This window comes from Hydractinia symbiolongicarpus, chromosome 4 (assembly GCF_029227915.1).
Source record: "Hydractinia symbiolongicarpus strain clone_291-10 chromosome 4, HSymV2.1, whole genome shotgun sequence".
In the NCBI taxonomy this organism is placed as follows: Eukaryota; Metazoa; Cnidaria; class Hydrozoa; order Anthoathecata; family Hydractiniidae; genus Hydractinia; species Hydractinia symbiolongicarpus.
Window position 1 is genome coordinate 8,046,325 of NC_079878.1, and position 16,275 is coordinate 8,062,599.

The 16,275-nt window shown below is 34.2% G+C and overlaps 1 protein-coding gene across 1 annotated transcript; it reads right to left on the reverse strand.

The window, feature by feature from the left end:
* Window positions 1–4,959: 4,959 nt before the first annotated feature.
* On the reverse strand, window positions 4,960–8,616 carry LOC130641067 (uncharacterized). The gene is made up of 2 exons (XM_057447712.1): window positions 8,347–8,616; window positions 4,960–5,660 (listed from the first exon to the last, which is right to left on the reverse strand). The coding sequence occupies exons 1-2, from the start codon at window positions 8,507–8,509 to the stop codon at window positions 5,329–5,331; spliced, it is 495 nt and encodes a 164-aa protein (XP_057303695.1). The 5' UTR covers window positions 8,510–8,616; the 3' UTR covers window positions 4,960–5,328.
* Between the last annotated feature and the right edge of the window lie 7,659 nt (window positions 8,617–16,275).

Sequence of the window (16,275 nt, forward strand, 5' to 3'; positions counted from 1 at the left end):
TTTTTTAGTATTCTCTACTCTTTCATTCAAAATAAATCTTTAAAAAAACATTTGAAGAAGAGCATGGTTTTATAAATTAATCATAGCAAGGTTCTGTAAGGTTTTTTCATGTTTTATTTTCAGTTTTGATTATATTATTGTTGCCAGACATGTTTTATAGCTAGCATCATAAAAAGCCAACCACCACCAACAACTAGCTAGCTAGCTAGGAATATATATATATATATGTAGCCATGTTCTTTATACCTAGCTAAGTCTCCAGTTTATATTTAAGTGACTAGCTATTAGCTGCTGTAGCTAGCTAATGCTAGCTTTAAACTAAAGATTCCCAGTATATATATTCCCACAAAACACATCAAACGTTATTAACCCTGAAAATTTTAAACATTTTCCTGGGTTTTTTTTGGTTTGCGAAGTTCTTTTTCTCCAAATATTCTGAAAATAAAGTTCAGAAATTACTTATTTTTAAAATGTAAATTTAATTTGTTTCAAATTGTGGGCAAAAACCTTAATCAGCATGCTAAAAGAACTGACTTTTCTTAATTTAGAATTACTAAACACAACCATTTTCTTACAATTAGTGTTAGCGGACACGATTTTCGGTGGGCTCGTATTGAGACCAAAAGTGTCGAAAAAATAATTAGATCACTAAAACTTAATAAAGCTACAGGCTTGGACGGAATTGGTTCACGACTGCTAAAAGCAGGTTCGTCAGTTTTAAGTATTTATTTATCAAGTCTTTTCAACAAATCTTTATTTACTGGTTATGTACCTAAATGTTGGAAGACTAAAAGGGTCTCGCCTATTTTTAAAAGTGGCAATAAAACAGATCCTACTAATTATCGGCCTATCTCCATTTTGCCAATTCCTATGAAAATTTTTGAAAAGTTAGTGCATGAGCAAATGTCTCATTTTATTTCTGAGCACAACTTCCTGAATGACAGACAGTCCGGATTTCGAAAACTCTTTTCCACAGAAACTGCAGTAGTCGATGTCTCTGATTTTATTCTTACTGAGCTCGACCAACATAACTTTGTTTGTGCTGTGCTCATTGACCTTAAAAAAGCTTTTGACACTGTTGATCATAAAATTTTGTTAAAAAAACTATGGTGTTTTGGCATCAGAGATGCTGCCTTTGATTGGTTCGAGTCCTACTTAACGGACCGAATGCAGCTGACTCTTGTAAACGACACAGGATCAGATCTGCTTCATGAAGACGCTTTTGGGGTGCCGCAGGGATCTGTGTTGGGGCCCCTGCTCTTTCTTTTGTATATTGATGACTTAAAATCTGTCATCAATTCAAACTACCACCATCTATATGCGGATGATACAATAATTATTTCGTCTCATAAAAACTTGGATACCCTTGTCTCCCAGGTCGAGTTGGAACTTTCGCAAGTCGACCTCTGGCTGAATAATAACAAAATGACTAATAATACGGACAAAACTGAAACAATCTTTTTCGGCAACCACAGCCAGTTAAAAAAAGTTGAGAACAAAACTATCAACTATATGGGTATTCCTTTGAAGAGGAGCGAAAAAGTTAAATATCTTGGGGTAACATTTGATCAAAAAATGCAATGGGAAAAGCACATTAATGACATAAATAGAAAAATACTAATTAAATATTCTAAAATTAGAACCATTGCATCCTGTTTAACACCTCACACAAAAAACCTTTTAATTAATGCACTTGTCATGCCATATTTCAACTACTGCTCCTCGGCATGGGCTTGTGCCACCCAAGGTAGATTGGGAAAACTAGAAAAACGTTTAAAATGTGTCCGTACCTTTCTTGGGAAAGAGAGGGAATATTCAATGAATAATTTACTCATCAAAAACGATGCCATATTAGTTTTCAAAGCCATGAATCACATTGCTCCTGATTACATGCGCTCAAAATTCCTTTTGACAAAAAACTGTCATAATCATCAAACAAGAGGAGCTTCAAAAAACAGGTTCACACTTCCCTTGGTCAACACGGAATTTGGCAAAAAAGCCTTCCCATTTAGAGCTGCAAAAGTGTGGAATAATCTTCCAGACCAAGTGACCTGTGATGGAAGTCTGCTTTCGTTTAAGACTTCCATCTCTAATGTATTTGGCAAATTCTAATGGAGATCACTTTTTAATTTTTTAATTTTTGTTTTTTATTCTTTTTCTTTTCAATTTTCACAGATTATAAATGTTACTATGTTTGATTGAGCTGAGGCAGTCTAAGGTTTATCATTTTTTGTTTCTTTTTTGTTCTAGTGGCCCCCAGTGGAAACAATCCACTAACTATAGGTTTTTGTGATTTTCTGGGCTAGCCACTTTAAATATTTATTATTATTATTATTATTATTATTATTATTATTATTATTAACTTTTGTGCGTATGGCTTATATTTAATACACCAAAAGAGCTACTTTGTTGATTTCAATTTTATACTCTTTGTAAGCTATTTTTTTCTTCTTTTTGACATTTCTGTTTTACCACTCAATTTTTACATTTTATAAGTTATTTGGAACAGAATGGTATGAAATAGACCAAAATACCTGATCTTAGTTGTTTTTAATTTACAGGCTGTGTCTGTGAAACTTTAAGGGGAACATTTGGTGGAAGACAATGGCATGACATATACTGATAGAACTGATTTTGTTGTGTTAGATGTTATATCTGAACCTTTTTGACATTTTATGTTAATTTTGCGAGGAAGGACCATATATATATACACAGAAGAAGAATTCAATTTTACACCTTGCAAGCTTTGTTTTTCTATATTTTGTATAAATTCTTACTGGGGAGGACTCCGTGCAATATATCGAAATGACTGATCCTTCTCGATTTAAATTTGATGTGTTCTAAATCGTATATAGTTTTGGAAATTTTGTGTAAGATTTAATGGGTAAGGGCTAGATGCAATATGTCAAAAAAACTTTTTTTGTTGAATCAGAAGCACTCCCTACAACCATTCTTTTTTTTACAGTTTGTGAAGCTTTTGTGAGGAAAGAGTGTATGCAATATTATCGAAATAATTTTTGTTGCAAACTGTTTTTCTTTGGCATTTTGGATTAAAATATTGTTTTAGAGGGCATATGCAGTAGATATATGTACTGAAATAGTTAAATTTTGCAAACTTTGATTTTGTCGTTACCTCTCATTTTTTACATTTTGATTAAACTTTTGTGGGAGACCGTCGGTATGCGAAGGACCAAAATAAGAGATTTTAGTATTATTTAGAATTTGTATTTTGTGTTGCAAAATTGGTGCAAAAATTGACATAAAATGAACTTATATACAGATTGATTGCTGTTGTTTAACATGACTCATTATGACTTATATATATATTTTATGAAAATTTGTGACAGAATACTATGTGAGATTTGAAATTTTGTTTACTTTATTGATGGTAAAACAGCATGCAAATTGCTAAAAGGACTTTATTAATTTTAGGTTTAAACACCGTTATTTTGTTGGCATTTTGTCTAAAGTTTGGTGAGGAGGGACTGTATGCAATATATCAAATAATGTTTTATTGCATTATAATTTGTCCTTGCAAATCCCTTTTTTTACACCTTAGATAAAAAATTCTGTCAGAGGCACAATTTATTGTTTATTTTTCACATTGTGTGTCAACCTTTGGCAGGGTTTGCAATAAACTAACTGATTTTAACATATACAATGAGAGAGATTTGTGTTTGACATTGATCAGCTTTTTTGTATATATGTGGCGTTTTAAGTGATTTAAATTTTATGGGTGAGATGTATGTTGAAATGCTTTTGCAAACTTCTTTCCGAATAATTTTCGCATTTGTCAGATGGTCAGAGCAAGTAATTTTAGTAGATTTAGATTTTAAATGTCACATAAATACTGCAGTTGTTGAAAACCTTTAATTTTTTTGGTCATTTATATAATAATGCAGATGTAAGATGCGCACTGCTGTATTGTTTGTTTTTTGATGGACATATATCTGCTACATAAATTAAATGGAATACAGTGGATTCTTCCACGGGAAACAGCTAGTATTGAACTAAAGGATGCCAGGGACGGCGACTCACGGATGGCATCCTGCAGTTCCCGGAATACAGGCACCACGGGGACAACCGGGTCGGAACCCCAACACCTGACAAGCTGTTGGTCTCCCTCGAGGTAGCCAACCATGATTGATTCCACGAGGGTAGAAAATTTCCCAATACGGACTGTTTAGACTGTAATGTTTGTATTTTAGTCTCATAATAATACAAGCGTCAATTAGAGAAAAATAACAATATTTTTTTGCGTAACTGCCATTGATCTTGAGTATGACTTAAGCGCCTTTGGACCTATATAATCATAAAAAGTACCTGTAACGCAAGTAAGACGCTAACACGCCACTTAAACGTCACGCCAATTTTTTAGGTGGCTAATCGGCGTTTGCAATGATATCAAAGAAAGCCGACATACTTCTGCATATTTCATATTTCCGCATTATATATTGCACAATGTAGGGGTACAAAAAGAAGTTTTGACGCTAAAATGCTTCTAGAGTGCAGCGGTCTACTAAGAAGCGTTTAACATACTGACAGCGATTAGACTTTTACACCTATGGAAAATAAATTATTTACAAAATATAAACACAACATCTTACTAAACTTACTCTCTACCTCGAACTTTTCTCTATCTTGAACTAAAGTCTCGGTCCCTTTGTGGTCCGCCTAAGGTATTTTACTTTCCCTATCTCGAACTTTCTCTATCTCGAACAAATATTTTGGTCCCTTGCGAGCTCGAGATAAAGAGATTCCACTGTAGTTTTATAATCAGAAAGAAATGTTTTTGGAACTATTTATATCTCATATTTTTCAAATTTTCCTCTTCTCTGTCTTCAAGGTTTTTACTTGTTGTGTCTCCGGGAGGATTAACCTTAGTTTGCCCAAGGAGGAGGGAGATTGTGAAAATAAGCAATTCTAGATTGCTGGAAATCGCATTAAAATACAATAAAATTGTTTTCGAGTCATATTTTTATTAACTTGGACGAAAATTGTTACATTAAATCAAGTAAAAGTTTACTCTCCTTCCCAAGATACTCACAGAAAGAATTTTGCAGCTCAAGATTGCAAAAATAAATCCATGTAAATTTTCTTTTACTGAGGTATCTATAAGAACTTCATTAATATTGAAGGGACTTTTATCTATAACAAAATACTCGGCATTTCCGTGTTTGACTAACAAAAGATTCTTCCAGGACTTCCAGCTCTAATGCTACTGTATGTATCTTTAAGTAACATGTTTTAATTCATTGTCAGAACAACTCAAGACACCAACTTCAAGTTGCATTACGTCATTAATTTTGCCACCATATTTTTTAACTGCTATGTATGGTATTCAGGATTTTTTATACGACCTGATTTAACTTGAGTCCGAATGCAACATTTTCGAAAAATTCTTTTTAATCGTTCATTTTCAGCACATTTTTCAACTTTTTTAGACAACTCCGTAAGGTGGTTTTTGTGTCTCGATTTGACAAACTTCTGTTTTAAATAATGATGCAGATTTGTTCTCACTTTGGAAAAATCTTTTCTTGCTATACAAGTAAGACCATGATGGCCAGCTGTAATACCATGAAGACAGCATGGTTCCTTGTTTACCGAACGACCTCCTGTCTTCTTCTTTGTCGTTGTCACGATTTGAATTGATTCGAATACTAAAAAGAGAATCACAGTAATGAAACAAAAACGAAATAGCTATGTAAGTTAACTAAAGTAAACAAAATAGATGGATATATGCGTTTACCGCTGTCTCAGTACACATTATCATTCCCATGTTCTCTTTAGTCATAGATAAACTCGTATATCCATGCTTTAACCCTAAGCGGTGGAAGGCTCTGGGAACATGTAAAATTTCCCTACGTACAACTTTTGTTGTAAGCTGAGACATTCCCTACCTTTCAGTGTCTAGCTAAATCGTTCCTTTTAAAGTTTGGAGTTTTGGTTATGGAAAAACTTTACTTAGAAAAACAAGTTTTTCGTTTCTTTCAGGAATGACATATTTGCCTAAGAATATTATTCATTCTTGCGATTATATAGCGCACACTCCAAAGCTAGGTTATATCTGAAATAAAGGCACATGCCGGATATCTCTAGCTACATACCAGGTATCTCTAGCTAAATACCAGGTATCTCTAGTTACACACCAGGATTCTTTAGCTACATACCAGGTATCCCTAGCTACACACCGAGTATCTCTAGCTACACGTCAGATATCTCTAGCTACATGATGATCCACGATGAATAGTTTTAAGATGGTAGATCCCAACTTAAAATTGACGTCAAAAGTCTTTTTTCCACCTGTCATTCATGTATGTAGAGCTTGCATTTCCAAAATGTAATTTTGCAACTTTTACGGTTAGTATGACCATTTTGTTTATAGCAGTCTAGATTTTGAACCTAGAATCCAACCTCGTTCCCAGGGTCTTTAAGCTTATTACTTATTATTATTCCTTATTACGAAGCGGCCTAGAAAATTTCTATAGTTTCCTTGCGTACATTTTTCTTAATGTTGATTAAATTTTCTTTAGATGGATACCAACAGTTCAGCTGCCATGTTTGTAAATTCTGCCGCGAAAGGCAACTAATTTGCAGAAATTATTTTTGATTTATAATTTTCACCAATTAAGCGCGGGGCAAACGAACGCAACATTTGATGCAACATCACCCAACAAATGTTGGACAATGTTGCACGATGTTGCGATCAAATGTTGCATATCGTTTGCCCACAACAGAAAAAACATGCAACATTTTTATTAAAATGAGAAATCAAAACATAAATAGTTGTCATTATGTATAGTCAGCGCAGACGTTGTGTCGCAACTCTGATGGTAGCCACTATTGCGGAAGATATAGATTTACAAAAAAGTAAGAGAAGACGTGGAAAAACACGTGAACGGATAAAACGGAGAGAAGACAGAGGCTGTTACACAAATATAGTTCATGAACTATCAGTTGAAGACACAGACAGCTACCGCTGCCATGTCTTTTTTTAAAAAACAAAAAGTGCTCTCATAATTCTTTTTCATGTTCTTGATGTATGATTTCTCAGAAATTATTTAAAAACAAGTGGTGTGAAAATTTAAACAATAGGAGGATTAATTTAAACAAAGAAAATGTTGGATGAAGTAGCGCAACATTTTTGATTGAGGTCAAAAATGCTGGATGAGCTCGCAACATCATCCAACATCATCCAACATCATGCAACATGTTGCATCTGAGTGAACAAACGATCACAACATTGTTGCAACAACAAATGTTGCGTTCGTTTGCCCCGCGCTTTACATTACATCATGTGACCAGCCTGTGCCAGGGTTTTTCGCCGTTATTAAATTCTTTAAAAAAGACAAAATACCTTGCGAAAGACGTTGCTTAGAACCACTCTCTGTGAGATATTGTATTAAGCAGTTTTAATAAGTCATATAGGGTTATAGCTATATATTTTTAACCATTTAGTTTAGCGTCTCAAACAATTTTGTTAAATGAGTTTTGATATTTAGTTATTACAATTATGCTTGTTAACAAAAAATAAGAAATCAACTTCTTTTCACGACCGAATCGATGCAATTTATAATTACAGACATTTAGTAGCAACCTTAATTCATGTTTGTATCTAACTGCCTGCCAATAGAAATTTTCTCCGTCGTAGATAGTCTCGTCTAAGCGCAGCGTCGGCAAGAGACAAGAAGGCCTGGAGACGAGGTTGATTTGGTAGACACAGGTTATTTTGCAAACTAAGTATCATTTTCACTATTCCGGTCTGGGCAATACACACATTTTAATTATATTTCGGTATTTATTCTTTGTAATACATTAAAGCTTTTCTTCCATATGAAAACAAGTTAATTTCTTATATGAAAGAGCTTGGAAAGTTGTCTAGGAATCTTTTTATAAGTTTTGAAAATCTTTATTTGTTCTCAAGATTTTTGACTTACCATTAATTATGCATGACATCAATTCCCGGATCCAAGTGAAGTGTTGTATTTACTGGCTTTACCAAGACATGATGGTGTATATATATTTTCAGCCATTTAGGTTGATATTTGGAGCATATTGAAAAAAATGTTAATAATTTATTAACCATTAGAACTTTCATTGATACCAGCAATTGGTTTTCACCATCAGGGTGATGCTGTAATTTCTTGAGAACCAATAAAGATTTTTCAAAAAAACAAAAAGATTCTTAGACAACTATCCAAGCTCTTTCATATGAAATCAACTTGCTTTTAAATGAGAGGTAAGCTTTAAAATAACAAATTTGCGTTAAATAAAAAAAATCAGGTTATTTTGTGATAAAACTCGCATTTATCTCGCCCTAGCCTAGTTTAATTAAATTTACGTTACCCGAACTGACATCTGTCTTTAGCTTGGTTTCATTTGCTAATAAACTTGCATTACTCAGGAAAACTTTGGTTGACACATTGTGTGCAATTGGTGTTGCTGCAGCATACAAACACGCTTCATTTAAGAAGATGGAGTAAAACACAACGTTTGTAAACACCTCCATAAATTGTACTGTGATCTTCCAGTATTTCTAAATATTTATTTTATATTTAACATTTTTTCTTTCACGTTCTGCAATCACGATTTTGTGTTTACATTTTGAAGAAAAATCAACTTGAACATACTCTATACTGAGCTGGTGTTTTATGGTGGCAAACAGGCTGAACATACATTCTAGAAATTATGTTAAACACTTGCCTTACCAAAAGGTTGCACAGATCATGGAGGTAGAAAATACCTATATACCTCCATGCCCAGATATAAGACAGAAGCAAGTAACATCCTTTTTATTTATAAGAAACCAAGCAAGGTAAACTGAAAAAAATATTTTAAAAAAAATTCTTAAATTCACGACGTGATTTTGACACAAGAAAGAAACCTTCATCAACAAGATACAAGAAAAGATGAATTTATACGTCATATAAAATGATAAATGTTTCACTGAAATCATCAATTTTTAAGCAGTCTTTTATTAGGTTAACCTGCTCGTTTTTTCTCCAATTGATGACAGACATTTTACGCTTAAAAAAATTACGTTTTTACAACTGGAAAAAGTTTCTTAATATTTTAGCAGGCAACAAGACATTTCCTTTAATTTCTTCTGAAAAAAGACTGGTAGAACGTAACGGCGATGAACAACTTTCAAGCCGATCTATATATTTGAGGAGTGGTTAGTTCATAAGTGTCAGGGAACGTGGGAAAGCTTACGCACCAAGAGATTTGTGCAGAGCAGAACGTACGTAAAAGCAGGTGTGTGAAGCACGCAAATGTTCAAAGAAATTGATGCTGAAGATGCTTCCTTTGCGTCAAAGCAATCCGATTGAGAATTTGCGGCAAACGTTCTGGGGACATCGGTCGTGGCACTGGGAGAGTTAGGGGACTTGCCGCCCGCGTTTTTGCTAGATAATGATTTTGTTTTAATTAATTATATTTAGCGTTTTTATTAAAATAAAAGGTTTCTTTACCATGGGTAAAGAGTTAAATAATAAAAATATCCGAAAAAATATTCCAAGGCGTGACTTTTTGTTCTAGTCTTATGGTGCTCAAAAATGATAAGTTAAATTTCTTATTGCATATATAAAGTAAACTAAATTTTATTTGATTTTATCATAAGTTGTGATTACTATCTTAAAATTTTAAATTCTTAAAAAATAAAATGCATGCATATGCGAGGGATTTTTGCAATTCCCGCAATTTAGAAGAAACAGCTCCTCAACCCGCAATGGTCCGAAAATTGCTGGAAATCAGAATTAGCTATTCTAGTAAAAAACACTACAAATTGTTGTTTAGGAATTCCAGATGAAAATTAATTTGTTCTTATAATCTATAAAAGAATTCAGGCTACGTTCTATAGCTGGAAAAACCTCAGCTTTTTATAAACTAATCTATGATGAGAACTCCAAACGAAAAGAGTTTTGTAGGAGAATTGACAGTGTGGTGTCAAGCTAGACCCCAGCACCTTCAGAACTATCAGAAAGCGCAGCGCTATTGGGAAGCAAATAGTCCTGGGGACGAGGTTGTGTGTGGTTTTCAAAAAAGACAAATAAACATTTAAAGGTATATTTAAAATTGCTTAATGTACTAATGAATAAATTTTAAATTGATTATCTATCGTTGGAAGAACTGAGATCTACAAAACCATGCTCAACGAGTAAGAACATCTGTGTATTCTCTGTGTTTCAAATAGTTGCGCACAATTTTCTTTCTTTGATCTTTTAAACCGGAGGCTTTTTAAATGGAAAACAGCATCATTTTAATACTAGTCGTTACCCGTAAAAAATACGCGGGATCATCCGTCTTTAAATTACACACTATCTAATGTGCCTGTTGCACGGAATTGTGGACAGACAGAAAAAATACGACTATTTTTATAGAGTCGTCGTTTTGTTAAAAAATATCAATCGCTGATTTCGTTCATGAGCACAACATGAACTTTTAGCCAATTAAAACGTGTATAGATAGGACCATGTGTGCAGAAGAAAGCTATTTTGATGTCGTCTCCTTTTGACGCTTTTTAAACTTGGTATATACCTTTAAAGAAAAACCTGAAGTTTATAAAAAATATCTTAAACGTTTGCAGGAATAGCACTCAAAACTTAAGAAATATAAAAAGACTTGACTGAAGTGATAGGTAAGAGTGAACTTAAAATATGGCTGTACTGATATTGATAACCCGATTAAGTGCCACAGAGAAGTAACACCGGCAATCCGCTTCAAGTATTTGCATCGGACTCCAGAGACACCCAATAACATAGTTGAGAAACATAGCTGCTCTTCCAATCAATAATCATGGATGTTTAATGAATGTATCGAGTGTGAAAACTGCAATTCATTTTTCTTGGTCGCTACTGAAAGCTCCTCGGGTTTAGATTCCGACACGGATTATAGTGTTCTTGGAAAAGATGTCATATTTTACAAACGGGAAACCCTTAGATCATGTCGCGAAAATCCGCATTACATTACGGTTTGATGATGCTGTGAATGAAAAACAATTGCAGCGTGTCATAAAAGAAACACAATATTCTTGTAAATATAGGAAAGTATACTTTATAAGTATTATTATAGAAGCTCAACACTAGGAGCTCGATGATAAGACACATTGTGTCTTCTACTTGCTTTTTGCCGTTATTATATGCTAACTAGCATTGTAATTTATATAAATGCATACTTTTATACTGGCGAAATATATATAATAATACTACTACTAAAAAGAAAATATCTATAGGCTGCTTTGGTCATGATAAGATCAATGCGCATATGAAAGAAGTGACTCAATACCCTCAGCGATACCTGGGACCCGATACTCTGTAAGAGTCGAGATCACAGGCCCAGATATCGACACTATTTTTTTACCGAAGAGAAAAAACAAAATTTTATTTGTTTACGTGTAATACGTCTATTTAATCTACTAGATAAAGTCATCTTAAAGCACTGAGGGACAAGAAAATTCATGTAGCATGTAGCATACTTCATTCACAACGCTTGGTAAGTCAGCTTAGAAATAAAAATAGATGCCATCTCATTCGCTCCCCTGATAAATCTATTGAACAAAAAAATCTACTTAGAGTTCATTTTGATCAAAACCTGAACTGGAATGTTCACATAAATAGTTTAACAAAATCTGCTCGTTGAATACTCCGTGCCTTACTTAAATTAGCTAGATTTACACTATTCCGCGAACGAAAAACGTTAGCAGAAGCACTTCAATATCGTGCTTGCACGAATGCCAAAATACCAGATTACTCGATTACAAAGGCTACGGAGTATAACGACTGGATATGTCTTCTCGCGTTACGTCACTGCGGCTGATGTAATTAAGCTAAGCTGGTTGTCAGTAAGAAAAAACATGGATTTTAATACAGTGAAACTGGTTTATAAATTGAGATATGATATAACACAACCAGAATACCGACATGTTGAGACTACTGTACATAGCAGAAATCTGCGATCTTTCTCTCACCAGGCTATGGTTAAGCTTCGTCTGCTAAATGCGTAATAGAAACATCTGCAAGCAACTTTGATGCATTTGAAAAACATACCGTAATCTCCCTCCCCTTATTTATCCCCCCTTCTAATAAGCACCCCAACCCCCCCCCCCCCCCAAGCGAGTCAAAAAGTTATTTAGCCCCCTCCCATGATTTAGCGCTCCCAAAAAAAAAAAAAAAATAAAAATAAAAAAAATAAAAAAAATAAAAAATAAAAATAAAAAAGTAAAAGTAGTCGAAGACATTCGATATTATTAGCTGATTTAACGTCATATACAACATATCAACTAAATTCGATAGGGTAAAGTACGACGTCGAAGTTCTTGTTAATTACGTAATCTTTTATGTTTTCGTACTTTCTGCTTTCATACTCATGTGACATTACTAAATTGGTCTCGAAACAAATTGTCAGCGCAATAATGTGATAGGTATTGTCCTTTACAAAGTCAAAGTCTGACTAATTCGAACAGGTTTAATGGGTTTAGAAACTCTGGAATGTCTGCGTACACAGTGACATTTTCCCCTTGACTATGATGTACAGTGTTGGTGTATGGTGCGGAATCATAACACCACGTATATCTTCCCTCTCAGAACACACTCCTGACACTGAACACAACAGTAGCTTTATCGATTATTTCTTTGGGGAAATGGCCACGACACGCTGGCTGTACTGATGGCATAAACCTATTTTCTTGACACGGCCAGTTATGAAAGAAAAGAGTAAGGTGAGCATGTCAAATTTCCTTACTTTTTTCCGCTTTCTGTATTTTCTGAAGTATTAACAAGGTTGTTTTTGTCTGTCTATTTTTGCCTCGCATATAGCTTAACCCTATTCGGTCCGGGGTTTTTTGAACATACTATAACTTTTCATAGTTGTTTAAATTGAATCAAACCTGGCACACTTATAGTACGTCATAAAAGGAACAAAATGGCTGCTTGAAGTTTCTGAAAGCTGAATAAAAGTTACTTAACATATTTTCCGGTTTTTACGTGGATCGCATAAAAAAGTGCCAAAAATTGTCCGCAAATCAGTTTTTTTCCGATTTTTGGGTAAAATTCGACAAAATCGGGAAAACGGATTAATCACATGTCCAAATTATGCAAAATGATTCTTCTTAATAAAAAAAGTTGAGTTGCAAGTTTGAGGTTCCAAAGATAATCCTAACAGGAGTTATTAAATTTTCCCCATTATAAGGATTTCATAGAGATTTTTAGGGGTAGTTTTAAGTAATGGCCATTATCAGGGCCTCTGAAAAGTATAGGACCTAAACATTTCACATGAAGGTGTCTAATAGATAAATATTGAAACTCAGTAAGTTTCATAGCCATATAACATAGCATTAAGGAGTTATTAAAAAATAACCGTCAGGGGGCGAGGCGGAATCCGCCCCCCGGACCGAATAGGGTTAAGCTAATTGTACGTAGGTAAGTCAGTCTTCTAAATTTTTGTTTTCCATGATGTAGTGAATGTGATTACATTCTGATCGGTGTGTTGTCGGAGTGATTCCGACTGTATAGCTTTCTCAGATTTATTCTGACCAAAAATTGTCAGATTGATACTGACCACAAAGTCTTGTCAGACTGAGTCTGACCGTAAACACTCTCAAATCAGCTAGCTATACACAAGAAATATAATTTTTTATCATAAATTGTTTACAGATAATTTAGCTACGTGTGCTTGAGACACTAGATAGTTAGCTAATCCTTTAAATCGAACAAAAACTTAAAACTAATTTTACTATTGAGTAATGATGTAGAAACAAACCCTGGCCCACAAGAATATAAAATAATGAAATCCGTAATTGGATCGTTCAACCAGAGAAATATCAGATTCAGTGATACATCTAGACGACAGTGTATTTGCAATGCTTGATATGCAAATGCACGGTCTATGTTTAGACGCATCGGTGTATGAACTACAACTGATTTAGATAATGTTGTTATTGAAGGTGATAAGATATATAAGAGTCTTGAAATTAATCTAATGTAATCAATTTTTGTCTTTAGAGGAGCTACCAAATTCTGTTTATATTTAAAATAAAAACTTTCAAGTTGTTAAATTGGAATATTGTCCAGGAAAGACATTAGCCATAAACAATGCTAGATCATTTAACACTATGCAAATAAAAGCGACAAAGCTACCGGGATTCTATTGATTTTTGAAGGTTATACACTCAGATTCATGTTGAATAGATGTCATTTTTTTTATTTGATTCTCACAGACGCAGTGATGAAGGGAAGGTTATCAAGAATCGTCAATCAATGCTATTAGAATTTAGATCCCTAATAGAAATTGAGAAGTATATATTAAGGCAACTTATTTCAATGGTTGTAGATATGCAATGTTTAACATTAAAACTCATATCAGAAGATGGTTAGACCAAACCTTGTGATGCTGACTTTTGTAAAATGTTACAAAGTAATATTTGATACGCAGTTCTTTGCCTCAGTCGTCCAGCCTTACCTCAGGTAGGTTTCAAAACCTGGTTCTTAAATAGACTGAACCTTAAGGATAAATCAGAATGCAATGATAATAAATAAAGTCGCTTTTCTAAACGTGCAAAAATATCAGGCCTAATAACCGGGTCAGCTCGCCGCCATATAAAGATTCCCTTTTTTAAAAGAATAAAAAACACTTGGTACGCACTCCCTCGTTACCCGGAAAAATAATTTTATTAGCTACAATTGTCGATCAAAAATCCGTTAAGATCTGGGCACGAGGTTGTTATTATTTATTCTGTATCCTTATAGATATGAAATATCATTCGGCATCATTGTGGGAGTGAAAACAGAAGCAGGTAAACAACTATACGTGAGTATACCGAATATGTCATAACAAATAGCGTATTTTGAAAAACCAGTTTGGTATGACGGATTGATGGGGGAAGTTATTTTTTAGATGCTTCATGTTTATTTATATCTTACATTTTTCAAATATTTTGTTGTGTATTTAGTTTGGAGTTAAATGTTTGTTTCTTTAGCTTCGTATTATGTGGGATCAAGGAGTAGCTACTTCTTGATCCCACATAATAAAGTGGAATATATACAACGGCTGTATGTCTACACAAGTTAGTCCATATTTTTGCGTCGTCCCAAATCACAATCTCTGGGGCTTCTTGCGTCTTTCTGTTGTCCGGACATCTTTAGGTCAGAGGGTGCATAGGAATGAGGTTGTGAAAAGTACAACGTATTTGACAGTTTATCTCAGTTTTTAAAAGCAGGTGTGACTTTTAATCTTTGATAAATCTGCATTATTGTTTAATTGACAAAACACCAAAACACTTTTACTGGCATCAAGAACACGCCTTGAGAAAGAATATGTTTGTGGCACGCGTTTGTTTTTAAAACAGTGCTAAAATTTGTCAAGGAGGAGACACGTGACCGTCAAAGATGTCAGAAACGGGAGCTCCAGGGTAGATAAGAATTTGTTCTCCTTTTTATGCACCTAATTTTTAATGCACAATATTGTATCATCCTTTAGTGCTTCTGTATTTCATATCAACCATTCTTGATTTCCTGTCACTATGTAAAATACTTGAAATCTTGGTGAGAAAAGATAAAGCCACTGATTCAACACTACAAACCTCCCCCCCCCCCCCCCTGAGCGTAGTTTATCTTTTGACTGTGCAGGTGAGGGAATGCTTATGTTGTGTAAAGAAGAGGGAAATTTGCAAGACACAAGACCTGCAGATGCAAAAATTGGATAAAAGAGGAATGGACAGAAATAAGAAGCTCAGGTTTGAAAAATTTCGTGCTAAATTTGTCGCCTCGATTATTATCATTGGGAACTGTTTTCATCCCCAATTGTGTTGCCTCGATTATCAATCTCTTTGATAATTACAATATAATCCCAACTCAGGAAATTTAGCTTCATTCTGAAATGTTTAAGATGTTTACATCGTACTTAGTTCTATATTGGCCTAAAAGTAAAGGGAATTTGAAGGCGTAACAGCTTTTAAGACAAATTAGCGTGACAAAAGCAGGTGAATAATCTTGGAAAAGCCATGCTCCGGCAATCTAGAGACTTTAAAGTACAAAGTCATCGTGGAAATCTCAGGTCAAATTTGTGCTCGATAACCCACTACAAACAAAAAGTATTTGGAGATCACTGGTGAATAAAATAAAACATTGCGCTACTGAAGTTTGTAATGCCTTCTTAAAAATCATAATTTTATTATTTTACAATGCATGCTAATATAGAAACCTATTATTGCCTCGCTTACTCCCTTGATAAGATTTGCACATTGAATCGTTATCTGCAAAAATAAGTAGGACGGAGAGCCAA

Excerpts from the sequence above, each read along its gene's own strand:
- LOC130641067 (XM_057447712.1), bottom strand. The coding sequence starts at position 8,509 with ATGGAGGTGTTTACAAACGTTGTGTTTTACTCCATCTTCTTAAATGAA. Across the intron at positions 5,661-8,346 it reads AAAGACAGATGTCAGTTCGG|TATTCGAATCAATTCAAATC; the intron begins GTAACGTAAATT and ends TTCTCTTTTTAG.